The sequence below is a fragment of the Tachyglossus aculeatus genome, chromosome 17, assembly GCF_015852505.1.
Source record: "Tachyglossus aculeatus isolate mTacAcu1 chromosome 17, mTacAcu1.pri, whole genome shotgun sequence".
Taxonomy (NCBI): domain Eukaryota; kingdom Metazoa; phylum Chordata; class Mammalia; order Monotremata; family Tachyglossidae; genus Tachyglossus; species Tachyglossus aculeatus.
The window spans coordinates 34,311,099-34,325,034 of record NC_052082.1 but is presented as its reverse complement, the minus strand read 5'-3'; the positions used below and the strand labels follow the sequence as shown (position 1 = coordinate 34,325,034).

Below are 13,936 nucleotides of genomic sequence, written 5' to 3'. Positions count from 1 at the left end.
CCAAGCACATACATCAAATGTCTGAACCTGCGGTTCCACTCATACTGAGCAGGATTACTGTGCTGCAAAAGTGGAACCTTGTTCTGCTGTGATGGGGGCGTTTTCAACTTTAGTGAAAAATTCTGTCCAATTTAGGTTGAACAGTAGCCATCTTATTGTCATAAAATATCTTCGAGGTGCTCAGGGCCGCGCTCTGCATGGATTAAGTGATCAAAAAATGCCACTGATTGACTGATGCACAGCAGCAGCAGGATGGAATATAGGTGAGTGTCAGTGTCCTCTCACCCCTTCTGACACTGCACAGGCGTGGCAGCCATTTCAGTAGGGTCTAGTTCTGAAAACGTCCCAAGTGGCGGCAACCTTGGTAGGGTCAGGATGCAAGGGATTACCATCTGAGGGGCAGGGGCAGGCCTCAACAGCCCCTGCACTAATTCTGCCCTGCCTGTAGAAGACTCAAGATCCCAGCAACATGTACACGCTTCTACCTCTTCAAGGCAAATTCCCCACCCCTCTCCCTTCCCCTGGTGACAGTCAGGGAGTAGGCGTGTGCTTGTAGAGTGGGTCAAAGAATGCTCACCAAATCTTGACATTTCGCTTTCTTCAGCCCAACTTCTTCGAAGAGACAGCCTCGGCCTGTGGTCTCAGGGAGGCAAAGGCCTCTTGAACTCCAGACCTCCAACTTTAGGAGCTCAGACTAAATTCGACCTCTTTCACCATTCCCTCTCAAAATTCTATTTGGAGTTTCTGAAGCTCTTCCGTAAGGAAGTTTCTGAAGCTCTTCCATTAGGAAGAAAAACCACCCTAGAGAGGTAGCAATAATCTGATTGCGTATGACAGAAACTCTCATCAGATGACCCACACCTGGATATTTTTAGTCATGGTCAGCTACTTCTCTGCACCACTTCTCTCCCGAGTCCTGCTCGGATTTTCTGTTGCAATGTAAACAAGATCATAAATCAAACACAAGGCACCTGATAACTCAATGCACTGCACACCGATGGGGAACTTCTATGGGATGAAACTCTGTTTCCAAAGAAAATGCTACTTTAGCACAGAGATAGGAGAAAATACACTGGTATTGAGCTCGTTCTGTGGGCAAAGCATTGGACAGAGACTAGAACAGAGTTGGCAGACACATTCCCTGCCCACAACATTCTAATGATACACTTGTTTCAAATGTATGGATGTTGGAGTCAACTGAGAAAACTAGATTTATTCCACAAAAGGCTGCCATTCGGTAATTTGGCAAGCTGTAGACAGAGATATTTGAAGAACGGCAAAAGCAAAAATTCAACTGGCTGATAATAACCTGAACTATCTGCTGGGCAACTTTCAAGACATGAAAGCTATAGAATAGCTTTGGTTCCAGTTAGTGCCTGGTGGGAAGAGGCTAATGGATAGTGATATTGTGACAGGACGAGGGAAGCTTCCCCAAGACTGAGTTGGACAAAAATTCAAACCAGCCCACATTTAGCCATATAAAAAGTACACCTCCTCCAAGAGGTCTTCGCCACCCGAAACCCTTATTCTCTCTTTTCCTGCTCCCTCTTGTGTGGCCTTTGCACTAGGATGTGGCATCCTTCAGTCACCCCTCCCTCGGCCCCAAAGCATTTATGTATGTATCCATAATTTATTAATTTATATTAATGTCTGTCTCACCCTCTAGACTGTAAGCTCCTTGTGAGCAAAGAACATGTCAACCAACTCTGTTTTACTGTATTCTCCTAAGCACTCAGTACAGTAGCCCGCCTGCAGTAAGATCTCAATAAATACAACTGATTGATTTAGTCAAGGAAGGTTCTTACGTAGAAACAGTTGAAGGCTTAGCTTTACTGGATGTAGCATTATCTCGGCTAGAATATGTTTCCCTTATCTCACCATCTCCTGTCTTAGATTTCCTGATGTTGGGAAGGGAATTGAAACTTGAGGGTTAAAGATTAAAGTCTGGAGCTTTGACTTGATGTTTTATCTTGGAAAAGGCATTCAGTCTCTGCGTCTCTTTGGTAACTAGGATGGGACATCCCAGTCAGCAGGCCAGCAGGTGAAAACCTCCAGGACCTACTGGGGAATTACCTGACACAACCAGGTGAGAGGGGCCCCTACTCTACTTCTGGAAAAAGTGGGATAAATGCTGTCGGCCCTACACACCACCAGGCAAATATCCAAATACCCCTTAAGAAGTCCAACCCTCCTTTTAATGTTTCTCAGAAGAATTATGAAGACCAGAGGAGAGTAGGGTCCTTACTTACTTAATCAGTCATATTTATTGAGCACTAAAGTGTGCAGAGTACTGTACTAAGTGCTTGGGAGAGTACAACATAATATAACTTCACTCAACTTCTCTGTGCCTCAGTTACCTCATCTGTAAAATGGGGACTAAGACTGTGAGCCACCCCGTGGGACAACCTGATCACCTTGTAACCTCCCCAGAGCTTAGAACAGTGCTTTGCACATAGTAAGCACTTAATAAATGCCATTATTATTATAACAGACGCAATTCCTGCCCACACAAGCTTACAGTCTAGAGGACAGACATTAATATAAATAAATGGATTACAGATCTGAGCATAAGTGCTGTGGGGCTGAGGTTGTGGGGGGCGGGCGGTGAATAAAGGGAGCAAATCTGGGAGACACAGAAGGGAGTGGGAGAAAAGGAAATGAGGGTTTAATCAGGGAAGGCCTCTTGGAAGAGATGTGCCTTCGATAAGGCTTTGAAGGTGGGGAGAGAAACTTTCTGTCGGATATAAAGAGAGATGGCGTTTCAGTGAGTAGGCCAGCATTAATGCTTAAGCATTCTGCGTTCTTGTTTTCTTCTTATCAATGAGTATAGAGCACAAAGAGCAGGGGAAACAGAACACAGCTCTAAGATGACCAGCAATTAAGGGAGGAGAAATAAAAGAGGAGGCAGGAAGGCTGATATACATTTGCCACACTTCATGCCACCTTGTAGAGTTGGTCGGTTGGTCAATCAATCAGTAGTATTTACTGAGCGCTTTCCATGAGCAGAGCACTATACTAAGCACTGGAAGAGTAAGATATAATGTTCTCAGCCTCCAGTGAGCTTACTTACAATCTAAAGGGGGATTTTCACATACTAAGAAACTCTTCAAATTTACTTTCTTAAAGTCCTTTTTCTTTGCAAGACCTGATTATCTTGTCTCTTCCACAGCACACAGTACAATGCCTGGCACATAATAAGCTCTAACCAAATATCATGGGGAAAAAAAAACAAGACCTTCCTCTTACTGATTATTTCCTGAACTACAAAACTGTCTGTGCTATCCAGATTTATGGGGACAAATCTGGAACGTATTCATCATCAATGGCATTTACTCAGCACTTACTGTATGCACAGCACTGTACTAAGTGCTTGAGACAGTACAATACAACAGAGTTGGTAGACACCTATGAAAGTGCTTTTCCAGCAGATCAACGGAATTTACTGAGCACTTACTGAGTGAGGAGAACTGAAATAATAATAATGGTAGTAATGATCAATCAATCAATTGTATTTATTGAGCGCTTACTGTGTGCAGAGCACTGTACTAAGCACTTGGGAAGTACAAGTTGGCAATATATAGAGACAGTCCCTACCCAACAGTGGGCTCACAGTCTAGAGTATTTGTTAAGTGCTTGCCAGACATTATTCTAAGTTCTGGGGAAGATTCATTCATTCATTCATTCATTCAATCGTATTTATTGAGCGCTTACTGTGTGCAGAGCACTGTACTAAGCGCTTGGGAAGTACAAGTTGGCAACATATAGAGACGGTCCCTACCCACGAGACAATCAGGTTGGACACAGTCCCTGTCCCACATAGGGCTCATAGTCTTAATCCTCATTTTACAGGTGAATGGACTGAGGCACAGAGAAGTTAAGTGATTTGCCCAAAGTCACACAGCAGACTAGTGGCAGAGCTGGGGTTAGAACCCATGACATTCTGACTCCGAGGTCCATGTTCTACTAGGCCATGCAGGAGAATATACTAGAATATAGTTGGTACACACAATCCCTGCCCACACCCAGCTTATAGTCTAGAAGGGGAGACAGACATTAATAGGAATAAATAATTTATAGATATGCATAGAAGTGCTGGGGGCTGAGGGTGGGGCAAATGCCAAATGCCCAAGATGACACAGAAGGGAGAGGGATTTGGCAAAAGGAGGGCTTAATTGGGGAAGGTCACTTGAAGGAGATGTCACCTTAATAAGGCTTTGAAGTTATAGTAAAAAGTATAGTAATAAGAGAAGCAGCGTGGCTCAGTGGAAAGAGCACGGGCTTTGGAGTCAGAGGTCACGGGTTCGAATCCCGGCTCCACCACAAGTCTGCTGTGTGACCTTGGGCAAGTCACTTAACTTCTCTGAGCCTCAGTGACCTCATCTGTAAAAACGGGTATTAAGACTGTGAGCCCCACGTGGGACAACTTGATCACATTGTATCCCCCCCAGCGCTTAGAACAGTGCTTTGCACATAGCAAGCGCTTAACAAATGCCATCATTATTATTATTATTATTACTATTGAAGTTTGGGAGAAAAGTGATCTGGGAAAAATGGAGAGAAGGAAGTTCCAGGTCAGAGGAAGGACACGGGAAAAGGGTCGGCGGTGGGATAGATGATATTGAGGCACAGTGAGTAAGTTTGGGCTAGAGGAGCAAAGTGTGAGGGCTGAGCTGCAGCGGGAGATTACTGAGGTAAGGTAGGAGGGGGTAAGCTGATTGAGTGCTTTCAAGTCGACGGTAAGAAGTTTCTGTTTGATATGGAGGTGGATGGGAAACCACTGGAGGTTCATGAGGAGTGGGAGGACATGGACTGAACAGTTTTTAGAAAAATGATCTGGGCAGTAGAGCGAAGTATGGACCAGAGTGGTGCGAGACAGGAGGCAGATGTGTAGTCAAGGCGGGATAGGATAAGTGTTTGGGTCAGCTTAGTAGCAGTTTGGATATAACTTCCAATCCAACTTCCTCAAGGAATTTACGCCTTATGTGGGATGTTCACATAATCTCCCCAACCTTTTGAGCCCTTTTGGGGAGATGACTAAAGAAGGTCTTATTGTTTGGAAGAGAACTTCCTGATCTGGGGTCTTTAACAGACTCCTATCTTGTTGTCAACGTCATTCTTTTTACCTGTCACTTTATCTTGGACGCTTTTCTTCTCAAAGCATCACTGATTGGCCTGTGGCACTGAATATGCATACTGATACAAGCTACACATTTACTAATTTATTTTTAAAATGGTATTTGTTAAGCACAGGCATTCCAGGCACTGTACTAAGTGCTGGGGTAGATACAAGATAATCAGGTTAGACACAGTCCATGTCCTTCATATTAATCCTCATTTTGCAGATAAGAAAACTGAGGCACAGAGAACTTAAGAGACTTGCCCACGGTCCTACAGTCAGTCATTCAATCATATTTATTGAGCACTTACTGTGTGCAGAGCACTGTACTAAGAGCTTGGGAGAGTACAATATAACAGGCACATTCCCTGCCCACAGTGAGCTTACAGTCTAGAGCAGTCAAGTGGCAGAACCCAGATGAAAAACCCAAGTCCTCTTACTTAAGGCTCATACTCTTTCCATGAGGCCACACTGCTTCTCTACACATACTACTATCATGCCTGTTTTTCACGAAGATACATACTCAGGCAAACATAGGTGCAACTAATTGATCGTTTCAGGTAACAACTGTTTAATTCATTGAACTCTCTACTGAATTAACTAACGTGAATGTTCACATTAGATAGTAGACACTATTCAGAGACATATTACGCTAGACCAGTAGGTCTGTTCAACAAGAAAAACGTCTACGAAGCAGGTCCCAACACTTGTGGCAATGCTAATTAAGCATCTAAATTAGTTTTAAAATATTCTATACAGAAAGAAATTTGCTTGTAAAAATATTAACTTACTTTTGGGGAGATCTATTATCAACTTCAGCCTTAAGTCGCAAATTCTCCCTCACCAGGCTGCCATTTTCCAATTTCAGTTTCTTATTTGCCTAAAACAATGAGGGAAAAATAATTATGTGAGGTAAAAGTAAATAGATCGGTAATATTTATAAACACGAATCATTTGTGCTTTCTTGAAGGGGTAGTTTCAGAAAACTATAAACTGGGATATATTCTTCACATACGTGGGCCATCATTATAAAAAGTACCATTGGGAATGGCTTACAAAACTGTGAATAAAGAATAAACATTTTTTATTCATATTCCCCAAATCCATCGCAAGTCTCCTACCTAGGGAAATAAACAGAGAAATGTTAGTTAGCAGAGAAAGTCATTAAGGGAGTGTTCTAATGGCAAACCCATGTTTTTTCCACACGACTAAGTCTTTTAAGCAATGGAACATTACCATATGCAGGTTTCAGCAAAGGATGGTAAGATGGCTTATTTTCTGAATCAGTTGTCTGATGACAGTAAATATGTTTGGTTGAACTTTATGTACTGTTTCCTTCACAAATTCAGTCCCAATACACCATCCTGACTCTTACTACATAACTTTTATTTTCTTCTGAATTAGGTCAAATGGTATTCTCAGCTGAATTTGGCCTGAGCCTACGGAAGCGAATTATCACATAACTGAGGTTTAAAATTATTCTTATCAGAATTACCCAGGCTTTTTAGGTATTTTTTTTTGGTTTTGACCTGATATATACTGAAATATGTTTTTAAGGCCTGAATTATTCCTTCATTCATTCAATCGTATTTACTGAGCGCTTACTGTGTGCAGAGCGCTGTACTCAGCGCTTGGAAAGTACAATTCAGTAACAAATAGAGACAATCCCTACCCAACAACGGGCTCACAGTCTAGAATGATCTCAATAGCACCATGGCCTAGTGGAAAGAGGGAAGGCCTGGGGGTCAGAAGACCTGGGTTCTAATCCCAGCTCCGCCATTTGCTGCTGTGTGACTCGGGCAATTCACTTCACTTCTCTGTGCCTCAGTCCCCTCATCCGCAAAATGGGGATTTGATACTTGTTCTCCCTCCCAATTTGACTATAAGTCCCATGTGGGACCTGATTATCTTGTATCTACTCCAGCGCTTGGTACAGTGCTTGGCATATAATCAGTGCTTAACAAATACCGCATGAAGAGTTACCCTTAGATTTAAAGATAGAATTTTGCACATGGTCAAGCTAGTCCAACCTGATCTGGAGTACAGGCTCCTGGTACTGAACACAGCTGTGGGGCTCTAGGAACATGCCAAACCATTTCCTGCTGTGCGACCTAGGGCAAGTCACTTAACCTCTCTGGGCCTTAGATCTGTAAAATGGGCCTTAAGACTGTGAGCCCCATGTAGGGCAGGGATTGTTTCCAACTTGATTCACTTGTACTTATCCCAGTGCTTAGTACAGTGCCTGGCACATAGTAAACATTAAACAAATACCACAACCCCCCACCCCCAAAGAACAAAAAAAACCCACAGTGGAAGGTAACAATGCAGCTCAAGTCAAGACGATCATGAGACAAAGAGCCAGAAACAGGAAACAAACTACCTGATCATCCTCCTACTTACCCTCTGAGCCCCATGTGGGACAGGGACTGTGACCCATCTGCTTATCTTGTAACTACCCCAGTGCCTGACACATTGTAAATGCTTAATAAATACCATAATTATTATCATTATATTAGCACAAGGGGCAGTCTGTGTATGAAGCATGTAGGGCCAGCATGGGAAAAAACACATCACACCCAGTGGTCAACTTCACCATCAATGAAATCATCTTCCAACATGAAAGTCAATTTTCTATATAGCTACGATAATCAGGATTTATGGCATATCTAACAGGTCTGTGTATCCCATACTGGAGTTCTAAGAAAAGCAAAATGGATTGATAAACCACACTTTAGTCTTGAGAAGTTGGCCTATTGCGTGTAAATACATCCAGCTGATTTCTTGGGTAAAATGTGAAATTTTACAATATGCCATTCTGACTTCATGACAATCTAGAATCATCCTGTACTCTCATCGGTAAAGGGGAGAATGACAATGCTTTTTGCCATGACGATCTTTCAGCGTACTTGCTACTGCTTCTTTCCCATTTATTTCTCCTCACCCGAAACCAAACATACAATCGTGGCTTTACTCGGAACATGATGTGCACCTAAATGGGCTAAGATTCTTGCTTTAGAGCAAGGACATTGAAAAAGTGATAGTTTTGCCTGTACAAAAGCTCATTTGAGGTCCTATTAGCCTATGGCTGTTTCAACCAATGGCATGAGCTGCATGGGTGTTGATTGAGTGAGATGCTATCAACCTGGAAAGGGAAAAAAGGAAAATGCTAAGATTATGGGCTTGTGACATGGAGTGGGGTGGGGGCGGTTTAGTAGACAGTGAAGGAAAAATAATGGGGAGGAGAGAGTTTGGGTGTGAAGATGAGGAATTCTGTTTTGGACATATTAAATTTGAGGTGCTGGCTGGACATCCAAATAGAGAGGTCCTGAAGGCAGGAAGAAATGTGAGACTGCAGAGAGGGAGAGAGATCAGGGCTGGAGAGGTCAATGCGGGAATCATTTGCTTAGAGGTGATTCCCAGGCCCATGCTCTTTCCACTAGACCACACTGCTTCCCTGGAGAGGGATTAATCTCCCAGCACTTAAGACCTTACCTATCCTGGGCAATTCTTTATATAAATTTGTATTCCATTTATTAAAGTGAACAGTCAATACTTATTCTGGCTACACTAGTTATAAACATTATAAAGCTTCTTGTGGCTAGGTTTTGAGTCTGTACTTCCCAAGTTCCTAGTATACTGCATTGCACCAAGTGACTGTTCCATAAATACTACTACTGCTAATAAACTGAAAGCAATCTATCCAGTATGCAAAGGATCCTTATGGCCATTAAAAAAACCAAAAACAAAACCTCTCCTTGGAGTAAGAATAGGCTAAAAGGTCGAACATACGCTAGTCAAGATCCTGGTATAGTGCTCTGCACACAGTTAGTGCTCAACGAATACCATTGATAATGACTGACAAGGTAAATCCTTGGGTAAACAATGGTTAGGAAAGTGTTGTTCTGAGTGGGCAAATCACAGGGCGATTTAACTACTGTAATTTTTTTTTTCATTTTAATCTCTCCCACTGAGGTATGAAAAAACACTGCTCAGCAATCAAGACCACACCTCAGGGGCACCAAGCTTTGAGTTCTGCCATTGATTTCCCACTTGACCTTGAATTTACTTAGACTTAAGCTTTCTTATCTGAAAATTGGAACAAGAGTACTTCCCATCAAGGCTGTCTTAAGTAAGAACCATTAAGCAATGGCAACGCAATAATAACAGTATCTCCCCCCGCCCTACCCCGTCCTGGACTTATTTCCAAATAGATATTAGTCTCTCATTACAAATGTTTCTAGCAGTTCATTCATTCAGTCATATATATTGAGCACTTACGGTGTGCAGAGCACTGTACTAGGTGCTTGGGAAAGTACACTATAACAATAAACGGATACATTCCCTGCCCACAACGACCTTACGTTCTAGGGGGAAGGGAGACGTTGATATAAATAAATTATAGATATGTACATAAGTGCTGTTTGCTGTCCCCACAACTCTGTGAAATAGACTAGTAAGGTACACTCAACTCTCCTAAAATATGGAGATTATGTTCCTGCAAAAAATGGTGTTATGGAAAACTGAGACTGCAATAATTTACCATTCAATCATATTTATTGAGCGCTTACTGTGTGCAGAGCACTGTACTAAGCATTTGGGAGAGTATAATAACAATAAACAGATAAGCTCCTTGCCCATAATGAGCTTATAGTCTAAAGACGAGCTTACCTTTCAACACACACACACGAGCACAAAGATTTCATCCAGCATGGTGAACCTCTGTATCCAAACAGGCTCAAGTTGCCAGATGGACACTTGCTAATTTCTTAACAACATTCCAACCAAGACCTATATTCAAAACAGAGTCAGCCCTACCTGACACGTATCTCCCCATGTTACAGAGCCGGGAACTAAAGTAGACAGTGAATTCTTTATGGAACCACATAATGCTAATGGTTGATTGGAAATTAGAACTCATGAACTCCCCATTTCACTGCTGCTCCACAATTTTCCATCCCCTCAAGGACAACTGTTTGGCTAATCAAATTCCTTTCTTGCACTTAAATGTTTTATGGGACGTTTCTCAGCCTATCAAATAGCCTGATCATGATTCAGGATGATTTGATTATGCTATCATTAAAGGTGCCTATACTAATAAGGAATTAGGTAGACAGTCAATCAATTGATGGTATTAATTGAGCACTTACAGTGAGCAGGGCACTGTACTAAGCCCTTGGCACAGTACAATACAATACAGTTACAAAACACTATCCCTGCCCTGAAGAAGCTTACAATACATGCTTAGCTTACCTCCTTCAGCTTTTCCACATCATCTTTCACTTTTTCGTATATGTCATTAGCAGTTCTGAGTTCTTTTTTCCATTCCGCCACCGTTTCTGGGTTAACTTTACTCTTTTCCTCTGAAATCTGGTCCCTTTCTTCATTCTGGTTGCCTGGGGTCAAGGGAAAATTACTGAGAACAGTTTTCAGATGTGACTCCAAACTGAGGTTTTGACCTCTGAGCTCTTCGACTTCTTTCTGCAGACACTCAATTTCATCCTGAAAGAGGATTGAACGTCCATTATGCAGAAGTACATTAAAACAGTGATGGGTACAGTGATTTATCTTTGGACTCTAATCTCAAACAAGAGGCTTTTGGGCATCGGAATTGTTCCATTACTTAGAAGCCCCAAAGTGGGCTGAACTCTTCAGTGTGCGGCCACAGACTAGCATTTGGGGTAGCTCTGGCCATACACTTATCCAATTACAGATTAAGATTTCTAAAGGGAATTTCTAAACTTTGATTTCACTTAAGGTGGCATTTAAGACCTGAGGGTTACATGATCTGCAACAGTTTTGTGCCTTCCACTACCTTCCCACAGTCCTTATTTTCACATACAAAGCAATATAAACTAATTTTTCTAAGGAGCTAAAAAATTTTCCATATGTGAATTTTGGCCGTGGCAATGAAGGACTAGAGAATTCAGGGGGGGATAAGCTGTCACTGAAGATTAATTTATGCATTCTTTGGCCATGATATCTTTGATTTTAAGATGTAATTAACATTAAATTGAAGGAGTACATTATTCACTTTGTCTCAACTGAGGATTGAGGACATCAGTAACAAAAGGAGAAGCAGCGTGGCTCAGTGGAAAGAGCAAGGGCTGGGGAGCCAGAGGTCGTGGGTTCTAAAACCGGCTCCGCCGCTTGTCAGCTGTGTGACCTTGGGCAAGTCACTTAACTTCTCTGGGCCTCGGTTCCCTCATCTGTAAAATGGGGATGAAGACTGTGAGCCCCATGTGGGACAACCTGATTACCTTGCATCTGCCCCAATGCTTGGTGCTTGGCACATAGTAAGCGCTTAACAAATACCAACATTATTATTATTAAAAACTGTATCAAGTGTGCACCAGTACTATCACAAAACTTCATATAAAGGGAAAAGCCTTCATGAAATACTCGCTGTGCCCTGCTCCCTCAAAGGGTTAACTGGATAACCAGCATTTGAAATCTGAAGGATAGGCATATGATGGAATGAATGAACAAATCTAACCAGGTATAGAACAGAAGATTTTTCCACCAAATCACAATTCATCTCAAGAGACTAGGGTTCTAATCCCAGCCCCGCCACTTGCTCCCTGTAGAATACTGGGGCAAGTTACTTAAGTTTTCTGTGCCTCACTTTCCTTATCTGTAAAATGGGAATTAAATACCTGATCTCCTTCTGCAACAGATGGTGAGATGGGGATTGAGTTGAACTAGTATTGTATCTACCCCAGAGTTTAGAACACAGCGTGGCACATACAAAGCACTTAACAAAGACCATAATTATTATTATTACTGTTATTATTATTCTTAATTAGAGGTACTGAAGAGTGTTATAGCACAGTGGAGCTAATTTATACAGTTTAGAATATGCAGAGTAAACCAAAAATAATTCAGTGACCAGAAACTACATTTAAAAATGACTATCTTGAAAAAAATCAATCTATCGTGTTTATTGAGTATGTACTATGTGCAGAGCACTGTACTAAGTGCTTAAGAAGAGTCCAACACAATAGAGTTAGTAGTGACCACAAGGCAAAGTGTAGATGGGGAGACAGACATTGATATAAATAAATTACGGATACATACTTCAGTGCTGTGGGGCTGAGGGTGGGGGGATTATCAAGCACTTCACGGATACAAATCCAAGGCCAAGGATGGGGCAGAAGCGAGAAGGAGTAGGGGAAATGAGGGCTTATTCGGGGAAGGCCTCTTGGAGGTGATGCAATTTTAATAAAGCTGTGAGGGTGGGGGACAGTGGTGAGAAAAACTATAAATTGTGATTTTTCTAGATCTACTCGGAAAAGCATATCTATGGAATCATCTGAAACAGTCTCATTTTCAATCAGACTTCTACTACTTACTTGTCACATTTTATTAATGAATCACTAGCCTATGCACATTAACTGCACTGCAGTAAGCCTTAGTGATATTGGCGATATAGTAATAATAATAATAATGATGATAGTAATAGTGGTATTTATTCAGTGCTTAATCAGGTCCCACATGGGGCTCGCAGTTTAAGTAGGAGGGAAAACAGGTATTGAATCCCCATTTTACAGATGAGGGAACTAAGGCAGAGAAGTTAAGTAACTTGCCCAAGGTCACACAGCAGCAGGTCTGGGATAATAATAATAATGGCATTTATTAAGTGCTTACTATGTGCAAAGCACTGTTCTAAGCACTGTGGAGGTTACAAGGAAATCAGGTTGTCCCACGGGGGGCTCACAGTCTTAGTCCCCATTTTACAGATGAGGGAACTGAGGCACAGAGAAGTTAAGTGACTTGCCCAAAGTCACACAGCTGACAATTGGGGAGCCGGGATTCGAACCTATGGCCCCTGACTCCAAAGCCCGTGCTCTTTCCACTGAGCCACGCTGCTTCTCTGGGATCACAACCCAGGTGGTTCTGACTCCCAAGCCTGTGCTTTTTCCACTAGGCCACTCTGCTTCCCTGATCCCTTAATCATCAGTGGAGACCACAGACATTCCATAGGTAAGAAACATATTACCGCACAAGAATATGTTCTGGAGGAGATGCATCCTGTGACAATAGTAATAATTCTGGTATTTGTTATGAGCTTACGTGCAAAGCACTGTTCTAAGTGCTGGGGAGGATACAAGGTGATCAGGTTGTCCCATGTGGGGCTCACAATCTTCATCCCCATTTTACAGATGAGGTAACTGAGGCACAGAGAAGTTAAGTGACTTGCCCAAAGTCACACAGCTGACAAGCGGCGGAGCCGGGATTTGAGCCAAAGGGGATTTGATGGCTGGAAATGGATCACCCTCCTCAACTTAGAACTGGCAAGGTAGACTTTTGGAGGGAGTATGGGCCCGAGAGTCAAGGGACCTGGGTTCTAAACCCGGCCTTGACACTGACTGCTGTATGACCTTGGACCAACCACTTCACTTCTCTGGGCCTCAGTTTCCTCATCTGTAAAATGAGGATTCAATTCCTGCTCTCCTTCTTTCCAACTGTGAGCCTCATTTGGGACAGCTGCTTTGTCTAACCTACCTTGTATCTCCAGAGCTTAGAACAGTGCTTTGCACACAGTAAGCGCTTAATGAATGCCATCATCATTATTATTATTACCAAAGTGCTTGGCTTAACACAAACCACAGTTATTATTATTATTATCTCACTGGCAAAGAACAAATGGCTAGGTGAGTAAGGGATTTCAGAAGCAGCAGCGTGGCTCAGTGGAAAGAGCATGGGCTTGGGAGTCCGAGGTCATGGGTTCTAATCCCGGCTCTGCCACATGTCTGCTGTGTGACCTTGGGTAAGTCACTTCTCTGAGCTTCAGTTACCTCATCTGTAAAATGGGGATTAAGA

General features: G+C 42.4%; 1 protein-coding gene across 1 annotated transcript in view; it reads right to left on the bottom strand.

The window, feature by feature from the left end:
• The window catches only part of OBI1 (ORC ubiquitin ligase 1), a 45,579-nt gene that overhangs the window by 12,911 nt on the left and 18,732 nt on the right, over window positions 1-13,936 (bottom strand). The window contains exons 4-5 of the mRNA XM_038759890.1: window positions 10,367-10,615; window positions 5,908-5,996 (exon numbers count right to left, since the gene is read on the bottom strand). Coding sequence (XP_038615818.1) covers window positions 5,908-5,996; window positions 10,367-10,615 — 338 coding nt within the window. The remainder of the gene's footprint in view (window positions 1-5,907; window positions 5,997-10,366; window positions 10,616-13,936) is intronic.